This window comes from Galleria mellonella, unplaced genomic scaffold, assembly GCF_026898425.1.
Source record: "Galleria mellonella isolate WM207_F2 unplaced genomic scaffold, CSIRO_AGI_GalMel_v1 utg967, whole genome shotgun sequence".
Classification (NCBI taxonomy): Eukaryota; Metazoa; Arthropoda; class Insecta; order Lepidoptera; family Pyralidae; genus Galleria; species Galleria mellonella.
The window spans coordinates 29,090-42,394 of NW_026442181.1; the positions used below are offsets into that span (position 1 = coordinate 29,090).

The following is a 13,305-nucleotide window of genomic DNA, read 5'->3' on the forward strand; positions in this document are numbered from 1 at the left end:
AACATACTGTATAACCTCCTGGGGTGGAGCTGTTAAAACAGTTTTGCTGAAGCTTGAACGGGCTCAAAGAGCTGTTTTGAAAGTAATGGCTAAAAAACCAATTTTATTTCCCACTATTGAACTGTATGTGCTCTGTCGGGTTTTAACTGTTCGCCAATTATTTATTTTAAATACTATGCTACGTAAGCATTCTGAACAACCGTATGAACTAAATCTGATAAAATCGAAGCGTAATTCTTATAAAATTTGTAAAGTTGAACCTCGACGCACTGCTATAGCGAGCCGTCATTATCAGCATATTAGTTCCTCTCTATATAATAGCTTAAACAAAGAATTAAAGATATATCCTTTACCTTACCATTTATGCAAAGATAAATGTTTAAAATTTCTCCAATCCTTATCTTATAATGAAACAGAAGATCTTATAAAATTTTCCGAATAAATTTATAACTTTTCTCACACCTGCACACACACACACACACACACACACACACAACACACACACACACACACAAACACACAAACAAACACACACACACACACACATACACACACACACACACATATACACACACACGTACATGCACACGCTCACGCACACGCACATGTATACACACACATTATTATTATTTATTTTTTAAGTTAACATGTAGGCTACTGTTTTTTAAATTTTTACTTTTTTATTTTATTTATTGTAGTTTATAGTTATTATTTAGTATTGTGGTTGGTTAGTTGCTAGATACAAACAATTATCTTCGTTGATGTAATAACTACTATACGTTTTGTCTATTTTGGAATCCTGCTATAAGGAGGAGGGCGTTGATATTCGCGACACAGTTTTATACTTCTGCGGATATCATCGTTTTTCAATAATATTGTAACCAATGTTTTTGTTCCAAATAAATTATTATTATTATTATTATTATTATTATATTCGACACAGTTTATACAAAAAGTATGCAAGCAGTTTGTATCTGAATTTGGTAGGGTTATACGGCCGTATAACATATATTTTCTGTACACTAGCCTGCTATGAATTGACAATTTTATCACTCCTTCTATGTAATTCCTTGTGCTTAGAGTAAATTCTGTAACTATGGAAACAACTTAAATATAATTCCTCAGGCTGATCACTAGATGGAGTTATTATTTTCCATATGTGGTACAAGGCGATTTTAAAAAATTTTTAGCAAGGTTGGGAATATTTTAAATAAAAAATATCTTCTCTGGTACAGTTCAAGGGTGTACTTAGTTACTGAAACCATAATTAAAACGTACCTATACTCGTGGATGTGAATAAGGATTTGTTTAGCCGGGATAACCTACCTGTATACAAAGTTCATTCAGGTCCTTTCAACTGTTTAAATATAGTTGAGTAAACATCTAAACGTCTTTATAAACTTTTACGTTTATAATAATCATATAAGCCTTTTAACTGTCCTCCCCATTGAGGGGTTTTGCCAGTAGCTGCTACGCTTGGCAGGCGGATTGGAAACCGAAGTTAGACTTTGGAGATACTTTAAGAGGGCCGCGTTTGCTTATACCTCGCCCTCCCTTAGTCGCCTCTAATGTTACCCACGGGGGTATGTCACGATCACGTTTATAATATTAGTAAATAAATAAGTAATAGGATTCACCATTTAAATTTAATGATTTATGATATTTTTATGGTATTAGTTAGTCCTTAGGGATGGCAAAGCAAGGGGGTATCATGGGAGAAACAGTATACTCTGTTATGTCTATGGTACTGCACATGTTTATAGGCGATGGTTACCATTTTCCATCAGGTGGGCCGTCAGCTTGTTTGCCATTCTACGTTGTATAAAAAAACGTAACTAAGTCACTACTAAATGAATTTAAATAAAATTGGGTATGGGTCCTAACTTAGGAAAGACATTGATTCACATGGGTGAAGCTGTGGGCTACAACTAGTTAGGAAACAAATTGAATGAAAGTCATAAATTATTTATTTTAATTGAAACAAAACAATTATTTTGGATGTCTCATGTTTATTAATAACAGAGAAAACATCATCATCGTCATCGTCAGTGATTTATGGGTGCAAACCACTTCTGGAGCGTGTGGCTATAGATTGAATAGAACTTGCTTTATTCTTAAGGAAATTTACCTCCACAAAGTCTTTAATTTCTCCTAAAACCAACGCCAATAGGTTTATCTCGTATATATGCTTTTTGTAGGCGAAATATTCAATTAGTGTAGCCTCCATGCCGTATGCAGTGGGCTTTACTTTCAACTGGAATTCGGAGAGCTGACTTGTTCCGTTTGCGTTCAAATAATAAACCTTGTCATCAGAGACAAACGGTACACAATCTTCCATAACGAATGGAGGTTTGATTAATGTGACCGATGTAGGATTCTCTGGTAGACCTACGAATTTCTTGACTCCCTCTGCATTTATCACGTAAGGCTGCTTATCTTCGCCATAGTAATAAATATTATCAGAATAATCCAACACTAATTGTTGTGCGTTCTTTATTTCCTCAACTTTGGTCTTCTTAGTACCTTCATCTGTCACTTTATAAACTTCATGTTTATCCGTAACTATGTATAATACATTACTTGAGTTTTCTTTTTCAATACCAATGATATTGTCTGTGAGAGTTCCGTACTTATCTGCCTTGTTTTCTTTATAATTATAAACATAAAGTCCATCAGAAGCGGCGAGGTAGACTGTTTTAGAATCATCGTTGACTGCTACGGCATCTCTACCGTTTTCTAGAAGTTTCGTTCCTTTTCCGTTTCTAAGGACGTACAGGCCTTTGTAATCCTTGTTGCCTTTGTCATCTAATTCTGCTTCTACAAAGAATATGACCGCTGTGCCATCATCACTTTCCGGTGAAGAGTCATCAGAATCTTCTGCGAAGTTTAGAGCATTGAGTGGTACGACTAATTGGACAATGTCATATGCGCCTGTGTATTTGATTACGCTGTCAGGGAAGAAGTCTTCTGTGATGATAGTTAATTCATCTTCATTGCTGCTCGGGGCCCCGATGGCGGTGGTCGCCGATGACAAAAGTAGCGTCACAGTGATAGTTGTTAAAATAATCATTTTCGTAACTGAAATAAAAAAAATTAAGTTGAAATTAAACATTGTTGATTTGAATTGAATTTTATTGAATGGACTTATAAATGGAACAAAAAATTTTTGCATTGTAGGTCTCTTTTATTTCTCCAGAAAGTACAGTTTTACGTTACTCGCTGCATTCATTGACTTCCTACAATGATCAAAAATAGGTTTGGAATGACGACAATTAAACAAATACTTTTATGAAGTTCTTCTGTATGTACAAATATAAAAATTATAAAGACACACAAAGTTTTATTGGTTTCAATTCAAATTTAGTTACAATTATTTGAGAATGAGGAGTGTTCAATGCGAACTAATTAAACATGTGGCAACTACTGGCAAATTGTCTCTTATGAGGTAGGCTATATTTAGCAGTGGACAGTTAACGGCTGACACTAATTAGTATAAAATTGGTAAAACAACACAGTACAGTACAGTTTATTAATAAATGTATGCATTTCGTTATGTGTTATTAACTAAAAATGTATGTTTATCTGCACGTTTATCTCTGCAGCTCGACCCGTGCGACCTGTAATAATGTTTTGAATTTATCCAATACCTACAATATTATCATATTTACAGGCAACAATTTTGTCATCAATTTCGTTAAATATAGCATTAAATGTATATATTTAATTAATTAGTTAAATAACAAACATTTTGCTAAGATAATACAATTTGTTTTCGCCCGTGGCTTCGCTCGCGTTAATTTTGTTTTCGTCAATCGATTCTAGTTGCTGGTCGGTATTGGTAGAGGTGAGGTAAAATTGTTACAGATAGAAAAAAAATTAACTACAGAGCTATAGGTAGTGTTTCGTCGCGAACTAAAATCTCATTTCATCTTAAATTTAAACTTCTATTAATTATGTTTTGACGTCATGTCTTATAATCATGGGCACAGAATAGAGTAATATTTCAGGATGCTGCTACGCTCGTATATCACAGTATGCATGCTCTGGGGGGAAAGGGATTGTTAGTAATGGAGACTGAGAATCCCATTGCTAGCAATATACCCAACCAGGTCGACCTCCTCGCGGTTCTCCCTGGGAACTATCATGGTTAATTCCTGATGAATTCATCATGATGGGCTAACTGGCCTGTTTTCATTCTTATCTATCACCCTTTACTGGTGCTCCGCCAGCGTATCCTGTTAGCGCGGGCGGGGTTATCATACCATTTTCACCCTTAAAAAAAAAAGTATGCATGCCCTTCTATTTGGCGCTAATACATACAGATTTTGAGCATTGGATACATGCGAACATGATACATGGCTTTACCAAATGTCTTTCAAATATTATAAGTAGTAGAAAAGCTTTTTTTATTACAACACAGGAGGCAAACGAGCATACGGCTCCCTTGATGGTAAGTGACTACCGCTGCCCATGATCACGCACAACACCAGAGGCATTGCAGGTGTGCTGCCGGTCTTTTAACAAGGAATATGCTCTTGTCTTGAAGGTTATGATGTCGTATTGGTTCGGAAATACTGCTGCTGGAAGTTGATTCCAAAGAATGGTTGTGCGTGGAAGAACACTGTCTTTGAAAAACGCATGGTGGAGGACCGCCGCACATTCAGATGGTTGGGATGGAAATTTAGTTTGTGGCGGGTTGTATGGTGGTTAAAATCAGCAGCAGGTATCAATTCGAACAATTCCTCAGAACACTTCTCATGATAAATTGTATAAAAGATGCATAGTGATGTAACGTCTCTATACAATTTCAGTGGTTCAAGTCGGATAGTAAGCTATGTTTCATTAGAAATCCCTCCAAATGTAATTGAGTTCAAAGGAGTGACTCGACAGTTCTCATAAAACATACTCTTTAACCCTTCTTTGCATTAAGGTGGAAATTTCCATCCATAACATTGAATGGCCAAAAATTATATGAAATAACAAGTTCACTTTAAGCTAATCGTGTCTGGACACCTTTTTAATGTCTATTGCAGAAAAATAAAAGCTATCAAATTTATTTTTTTTAACAATTTTTCCTTTAATTTTGAACATGAATTATATCACCTTGATTTATTTTACAAATAAGAAAAATCATGCAAAGAAGGGTTAATTGGGCATGATTGGAGCCCTTGTATGTATAAGTTAAAACTACATTTGAGAGGCATTTATAAAAAAAAATAAACTAAAAAGATAAAATATAGGGCAAAATAAAGAAGAAAGTAGAATTAGAAGCAAGATACTTGAAAATAATGAAAGACAAACTATGCATGCTATTTGGCATGGGCGTGTTCTATTGAGGATTGCTTTCTTAAACTCTCATATTTATAGAGAATATATATATCTTATCACCACATCTGTTTTTAATTATTCACTGGTGAACATAAGAACTGGGGTCTTCTTCCCCCAGTTCTTGTGGAGGCCCCATAGAGGGTTTTGCCAGCAGTTGCCATGCTCGGTTGGTGAATTGACAACCTTTGGATTAGGCTTTGGATATGTTCCAAGAGGGACGTTGCTCCCTATCTCTCACCCTCAATTAGTTGCCATGGCACCCTTTATATATATAATATTTCTGGTCTGGCATTATGTAAAAACTGTTCAACCAATTGGGTACGGTTTTCAAAGTTGTGTTCCTGAAGACGTAACTTAAAAACTTTTAAATATTGGTTCTCCTACTTCTGAAATCCCCGTGTACAAAGTATTCGAAAACTAGAAGAGAAAGACTACTTGAAAAAGTACAAGTTTTTACTAAAAACAGGCAATCATTATATTTTTTCAACTAACTTCAAAAAGAAGGATGTTCTCAACTTGGTTGTAATTTGTTTTATATTTGTTACCTCATAACTCCTTTAGTTTTAAACCGTTTTCAAAAATTCTTTTTTTATACACATATACGTACATTTTTAGGACATACTTACAGGTTGGTCTCATAGAAACCTTATCAAAATCGGTCTAGTAGTTCAGTTTTTAGACCAAAATCACTGGCATTGTCACAAATGAAGTTAGTTTTTTGTGAGTCACAATCTTTATTAAAATTTATTATTCATGAAAATATTTTTGTAGTAAAAATTTTTTATAAATCGTTTGGTTTTTAATTTATTATTTACTAAGAGAACTTTTGATTTCAGTCATCAGTTAAATAATACGAGACAAAATTGCACTATTTTGAAAAATATTAACATTATTTATTAACCCTCCGCCAATCCTGATACTTATTTTTGTAAGAAAAAAAGGACGGGGTCTCGAACCCCTCTCTAAAGGGGAAAAGGATTGTTAGTAATAGGGTCTAATGAACCCATTGCTAGCAATACACCCTATCAGGTCGGCCTCCACGCGGTTCTCATCATCATCGTGAAATCATCGTGGTTAATTCTAGTGGAATTCGCCACGATGGGCTAACTGACCTGCTTACATCTTTCTCAATTATTCCTCACTAGTACCCTACCAGCGTATACCGATAGCGCAGACGGGGTTACCATACCATTATCACCCATTAAAAAGAAAAAAAAAACCCTCTGTAAAATAACTTACACACGCGCGTACCTCACAGGCAAGGTTTTGAAAAGCGCTTATATGAAGAATAAATCTCCAAAACATTTCTTCTTAAAACTAATTTATATCCAAGATATCGATTATTTAGTGAAATCTTAGAAATTGCGGTTTTTGAAGAGTTTACAAAATTTTATTTCACTAGCGGGTAAAGTATTTAAGTCAAAAACTATGGGAACAGTAAAAAGAAATCTAGGACATATTCCCCGAATTTTTTTGGAATTTTTCTCTACCCTTAAGTAGGTAAAATTATCGTCTAGGACGATATCGTCCGTGACGGTTGACAGTGTGCAAAAAAAAACACATTTGACGGAGTTGACGGAGGGTTATACAAGTAATTCAGGGCCTCTAACAAGTCTACAATTTATTAATAACTATATATCAATTCTAGAAGTCTTCTCTTAATTTTTCGAGAACAGTATTGTTTGTTTTGATTGCTTGGCATATATTTATGTCGATCGCTCTTCGACATCAATAATCCTTACTTAGTAATGTAAATGTGAGACAGAGTTTAGTTTGTTATGTCTTGACACGTTAACGAACAAAATATCCCGGTCATGTGGACGAAGTTGGAAGTAAAAGCTAGTTAAAATATAACACAATCATTTTTGAAGTTATTGATAAAATGTTTTAACAAATATATATTTGGGGGTTATTAGTAACGCAGACTACCAGTCACATTGTTAGCAATATACTCTGTTAGGTCGACCTCCACCTGGTCCACTCTGGAAACCGTCGTGCTGAATTCCAGGTGTATTCATTACGATATTACGATGGGCTAACTGACCTGTCTTTTCATCCTCACCTATCATCCCTCACTAGTGTCATGCTAGTGTGTACTGACAGCGCCGGCGGGGTTACCATTCCATTATTATCCATTAAAAAAAAAACAAATCTTTTAATTACCATCAACCTTCTTCAAAATAAATTTTAAATGTTCTCTTTTCTGTGGAACTGAAAGATTGTAACTACTACTTGGAAAAAGTTACGAGAATTCGGAAACGGCGTGTTTTTAAGAGACGAATTATGAAAGTGGATGCTAATATTTAAAATATTGGACTCTGTTTATACAGAGTAGTGTTTCTTTATGGAAAATTTGACTTACCAGTACAGTGATCTGACACGGACTAGTTGCAATCGGGGGTCATTCTCAAATAAATATCGTCACGTGTAGCTGCGAGATAAGGGGAATTAGCTTTTTAGAGTAAATATAATTATAAAATAGTAGGTGATGATATCAATTGGTAACATTGTTTATATTATCAAGTGGAAACCGTTTAAATCACACTTATCAATCAGTGGAATTCATACATAAATATATTTTTTTATAATACAGGGGGCAAAAGAGCATACTGCTCACCTGATGCTAAGTGACTATCGCCGCCCATGATCACTCGCATTGCATCGCACTAAAGGCATTGCAGGTGTTCTGCCGGCCTTTTAAAAAGGAATATGCTCTTTTTTTTAAAGGTTATGATATCGTATCGGTTCGGAAATACTGCTCTTGGAAGTTGATTCCAAAGAATGGTTGCACGTGGAAGAAAGTCCCCTGAAAAACGCACGGTTGAAGACCACCAGTTATCCAGATGGTTGGGATGAAACTTTAGTTTGTGGCGGTTGTACGACGCTGAAAATCAGTAGCGGGTATCGATCCGAACAATTTCTCAGAGCTCTGTGTTGTAAAACATAAATAGATTTTAATAAAACGATATTACTAAACAGAATATATTTTATTCAATATTTAATAAGTCAATTACTATGTACCACGCGGATATTTGACTCTGATATTAGTAGTTTTGCTTGAAGTTTCAATTCAGAATTTACCTGTTCGGTTTTCGTATAAAAATATATAACATCTTGTTGTCCATTGACAAAAGGTACGTTATTTTCTAAAATGAACTTTATTTCAGTAATATTACGGATAGAAATCATTTCATTTTATGCAAGTCTTTTGTATTTATAATATTTTGTATACCAATCGATGTGTTCCTCTTTATAATTTTCTTTCTATAACACCATAATTTGCTTTTAGTTTACTCAACTATTCATTTCTTTATTTTCTTATTCTCCTCCTTTTCTTACATATTTTCTAAGAATTTCTTACAATTTTGGATATTCTTAATAACTTCGTTAGAAAATTAAACTTGAAATTTTTTATCTCTAAATAATTTTTAAGGTCTAGTTTTTGATATTTTTAGTACATAGATGTAAGGTGTGTATACAATAGATAGATTATATTGTTTAAGTATAACTTAATCTCTGTTTATATATTACTTTAATATAATAATAATAATAACTTCGTTAGTGATCATTTATAAATTAATAATATTATTAGAATAATTTACTACATTTTGTTTAGCATTTTTTAATCCGTTAATTTTTATTTTATTAGCACCTTCTTCTGTATTATGTGTTTCATGATTATCAATAAATATATACAATGAATAACTGTTATTATTTTGCAATATCAATGGTTTTGTCAGTAATGGTTTCATATTCTTTACTTTGGTACTTTTAGATTTATCAATATTATGACCATCTATAGCAATGAATGAAAGTATTTTTTTATTGTTATCAACTGTTATTACTTCTCCATTATTGTTTTAAAGTAGATTATGGTGAATTTTCATTCTTCTCCTACTGCTGTTTAGTGTAAACGTACTAAGACCATTGTATGGGCTTTCTAACATTTTCTTTAGATCGCGTTCCATCTCGTACTTTGTACTTGCATTTAAAACTAATTGCTTCTATATTCTTTCTCTCGATCCATATTGTTTATTTAGTCTTACGCTTCTTGTTACTACTTAAATATCCTTTCATTAAAATATACTTGTAAATCTTCACTTCTTTTATCATCTGCTTTCAATTTAACAATATTTATAACAATTAATTCTTGAACTCAGTATAGTTTCGAAAGTTCAGCTCATTGAGTAGTTTTATTATTTGGATATTGTTGTGCTTGCTTGCTTATTAGACAAAGATCTTTTGCTACAGTAACATTGTTGACTTCAGAGATTGGAGCGGCGGACGGCATAGTTAGCAGCAGTGACGCCGTAAAGATTTCTAAGATATTCACTTTGATATCTGAAACGTAAACAGGCGAATTGTTAAAAATTCTCAACATAAAGTCTTATGAATTTTTATTCTCAAGACTTTATCTTGAAAATTTTCATTCTCATTAATAAACTATGAAACAATATGATGTAAAATATTTTACTAAAGGTTCATGTTTTGTGAACATCAAAACTTGTTTATATTTTGCTTTTAAGTACTTTTACTCTCTCGAGCCACTTAAAAGATGGTAAGTCAGAACAACCGTGGAGTAAATAGTACACTATTGTTTACAATTTATTCCAACTATTGTTGTCTGTAAGAAGCAAAGTGGTAGATGCAGGGTACTTGATGTTTGAGATGATAAATCGTTGTTTAAAATTTGTTTTTTCAACCTATTTATAATTTTGATAGCGCATACCAGGAAAACTGCATAATAGTTTGTCTGCGTGGAAGAAAGGAGTAAGGGCCAAGTTCTTTATTGTTCTCTTCAAAATATTACAGTAGAAAAACTCAGCAAAAATAAAAATTAAATCACATAGAGAAAAGATTATATAACAATAATAGTTAATTTAGCTCATAAAAGTTTTTGGACAAGTTTTTAGAACATTTGATTGAATAAATTTCTTCAGTGGTCATTGGTTTTGGCTTCGAAATGTCGACTAAGAAGACGATCTCAGATAGTCTGGTGGGTTCGTATGCCTCTGTACTTTATAATTTCACTGCAATTGTACTTCAATTCTCAGACGTCTCTCTAAAGAATGATTTACTGATAATATATTTTAGAAGTTCCAAAAATATACGTGCTGGGGAGAAGAGATTGTTAGTAGCCCCATTGCTAACAATATACCCTGTCAGGTTGACCTCCACGCGATCTCCCCTGGAAATCATTGTGCTAAATTTCAGGTGTATTCATTAGAATTGATTAATTGACCTGTCTTTTTGGTCACATAATTTCTAATTAGGTATAATTTTATTTTTGTATTTCCTTTATCTTTAAGTTTATAATTGTAATTGTTGTTGATATGCGCCAAATAAATGTTTCTCTTTCTTTCTGTCTTCCTTTTCATTCTCACCTACCATCCCTCACTGGTGCCTCACCAGCATTTACAGATAGCGCAGGAGGGGCTACCATTCCATTATCATCCATCAAGAAATCTGTACGTGTTTATAGAATAATATATATATAGATATATATTGTATAAATGATAATACAAAGCTTTGTTACATGTTTAAAAATAAAACAAAGTGAGATATGAAATAAAAAACGATGTAAACTTAAAATAAAAAACGTTTATTTATAAAACATATGAACTCTCATGAACTTGTAGTAACATCAATGACAAATCATCGTCCAAATTCGTACATTCACATTGTATTTAAGGCAACACGGTTATATTTCTTATAATTAATAAAAAATAACTATAAAATCTATTCAATTTTAAATACAATATAAATATTTTAGCAAAAATGTCAAGTATCAGCCATAATCACTTGAGATTTTTACTTGGAACACAAATAAAACAATTGATCTACGAAATAAAATCGTTGTATATTATTATTTTTCTCTTTAAAATAAGTGTATATTTTTTTTTTGTACTGAACATTTTAATAAATATGGTTAGTATTGTGGGAATAATGGTAATTTTGGGCAATAAAATTCTTACCAAAATTCCCCGCTTTTTTATATAAATTTATTGTCATTTTTTTTTAACAAATTCTTAAGTGTAAATTTGGAAAGATAAAGGAAACTAGAAAAAAAAGTTATTTAAGAAAAAAAAAAAAGCTTATACAACGAATTAGACAGCATATTGATTGGCAAGAAATGATTTCTTAATAACTAAGGCAGTAATTTTTTTTTCAAATACTGAACGTTACTATTTGAGCTTAAAATTAAATATTTTAATAATATTAATAATAATATAAAAAAAAATATTATGTGTACAAAACTATAATTGTGTTAACATTAAATATCTGATATTTATAAGGATTGGCACTATTTTTGCATAACATTTACAATTTAAGCAAATTATTTTTTTATTTAAATTAAAAGGAAAAATGTGAATATGCCATTTATATCAAATAAAATATTTAAAGCTGCACTTAAATTAATTTTAACAGAATGTACTATATTATTAAGTATAAATTAATTAAAAAAAAAAAAGTATGTATTATTTACGTATATATTTTTAAGTGGAAAATAACTTTTTTCGAGATCAAACAAGAAATGTTCTGATATAAAAGCGATGTAATAAAAAAATACAATTTATATAAAAGGAATGACCTTAAGACGTGAACTTTAATGGTATAACGGGAATTACTTTCAAATAATAATAAAAGAAAAGCAAAGAACATAAGGAATTAAGCAATATTTTTGACTAATTTCAATTTTAAAGAAATTATTAGAACCTTGTATATTTTTTTTATTTCTAAACAAATTTTTATTTAATTTTTTCCTTTTTGATATTATTATATTGCATTTATTTGTATAAACACAAAATTCGTCTTTGCTTACGTTTTTGCTATAGTTGGATAAAATTTTTAAATGTTTTTACAGTTATTAAGGAAAAATAAAAAATACATTACAAAAACTGTAATTTAGCATTTTATCTCGCAAGGAAACAGTGACATCAATTGTGACAAAATTAATAGAAGTAAAACAAAGACAGGAGTGGACGTCATCGATTGAAAAAGAATAATCAAAAGCGGTTAATATATCGTGTAAAATATAAAAAATACAGTCGCGTTCAGATTCTCTTTATTTTTGAAGTCGGATAAAAATTTACTGTGGTTGGTTTTTTTTGTACTAATGTTTTATTTTAAGTAGATATTTTAAACTTTAAAATAAATTAATTTTAGTATTTTTGTTAAATTCTTAATATGTATTTATACATAATTAATTTTGATAAATACGTTAAATGTCATGCACTTAAATGATGGAAAAAGAAACAATAAAAATAAAATATTACAAGCAACTAAAAGAAACATTACGGACGTCTTATAGGAATCAAGTCACGGCCTCACTTGGAGTGTACGAGATTGAGAAACTCTTCTCGGGTCTTGGGGTCGTCCCGGAACACTCCCAGCATCGTGGACGTCACCGTCTTACTGTTGATCTTTTGAACTCCCCGCATAACCATGCACATGTGCCTTTTGAAGTAAAAATACATAGAATTAGTTTTTTTTTATGCAATTGAAAATGGCAAGTTGATAGAAAATGGTAACCATCGCCTGCAAAAATGAATATCGCAGAAAAAGTCTAATGCGTTGCCACAAAGGTACAAAGGGTAATTTTACTGTCATAAATTACTTGAAATTGATATTATCGATTAAAATTGTGGTGCTATAAGTAGCGTCATCTAGGGACATTAATATCAACTATTTAATAACGCCATCTATGTGTTAAGGTGAATACTTTTTCATAACATCTGTTTGGGAACTCGAGTTTGTTAATAACTCGCGGACGATTTATATTAAATGATTTTTACTCAGAAAAAACAAAATTCAAACAATTTCGATTAAAAAAGACGTTTCATGCTTCTTTTATTCGTCAATTATGCAAAAAGTGCTTAGTGTAAGTTATATAAAGAATTATTGCAATTAGGTTAATTTTACTTCAATAATTTTGTATTGAAAACTCAGTGGCGCCTCTAACGGATGGTAACTGAA

General features: G+C 31.9%; 2 protein-coding genes across 3 annotated transcripts in view; both read right to left on the reverse strand.

Moving 5' to 3' along the window:
- Positions 1 to 1,949: 1,949 nt before the first annotated feature.
- LOC128202461 (uncharacterized) lies at positions 1,950 to 7,808 on the reverse strand. The gene is made up of 2 exons (XM_052902914.1): positions 7,691 to 7,808; positions 1,950 to 3,078 (listed from the first exon to the last, which is right to left on the reverse strand). Exon 2 carries the CDS (start codon positions 3,068 to 3,070, stop codon positions 2,054 to 2,056), a length of 1,017 nt encoding a protein of 338 aa, XP_052758874.1. The 5' UTR covers positions 3,071 to 3,078; positions 7,691 to 7,808; the 3' UTR covers positions 1,950 to 2,053.
- Positions 7,809 to 10,909: 3,101 nt separating this feature from the next.
- Positions 10,910 to 13,305, reverse strand: part of LOC113523239 (GTP cyclohydrolase 1) — a 30,059-nt gene continuing 27,663 nt past the window's right edge. For both annotated transcript variants that reach the window (XM_026909127.3, XM_026909126.3), the window contains one exon: positions 10,910 to 12,786. In XM_026909127.3, the coding sequence (XP_026764928.1) occupies positions 12,657 to 12,786 (130 nt within the window). In that variant the 3' untranslated portion in view covers positions 10,910 to 12,656. The remainder of the gene's footprint in view (positions 12,787 to 13,305) is intronic.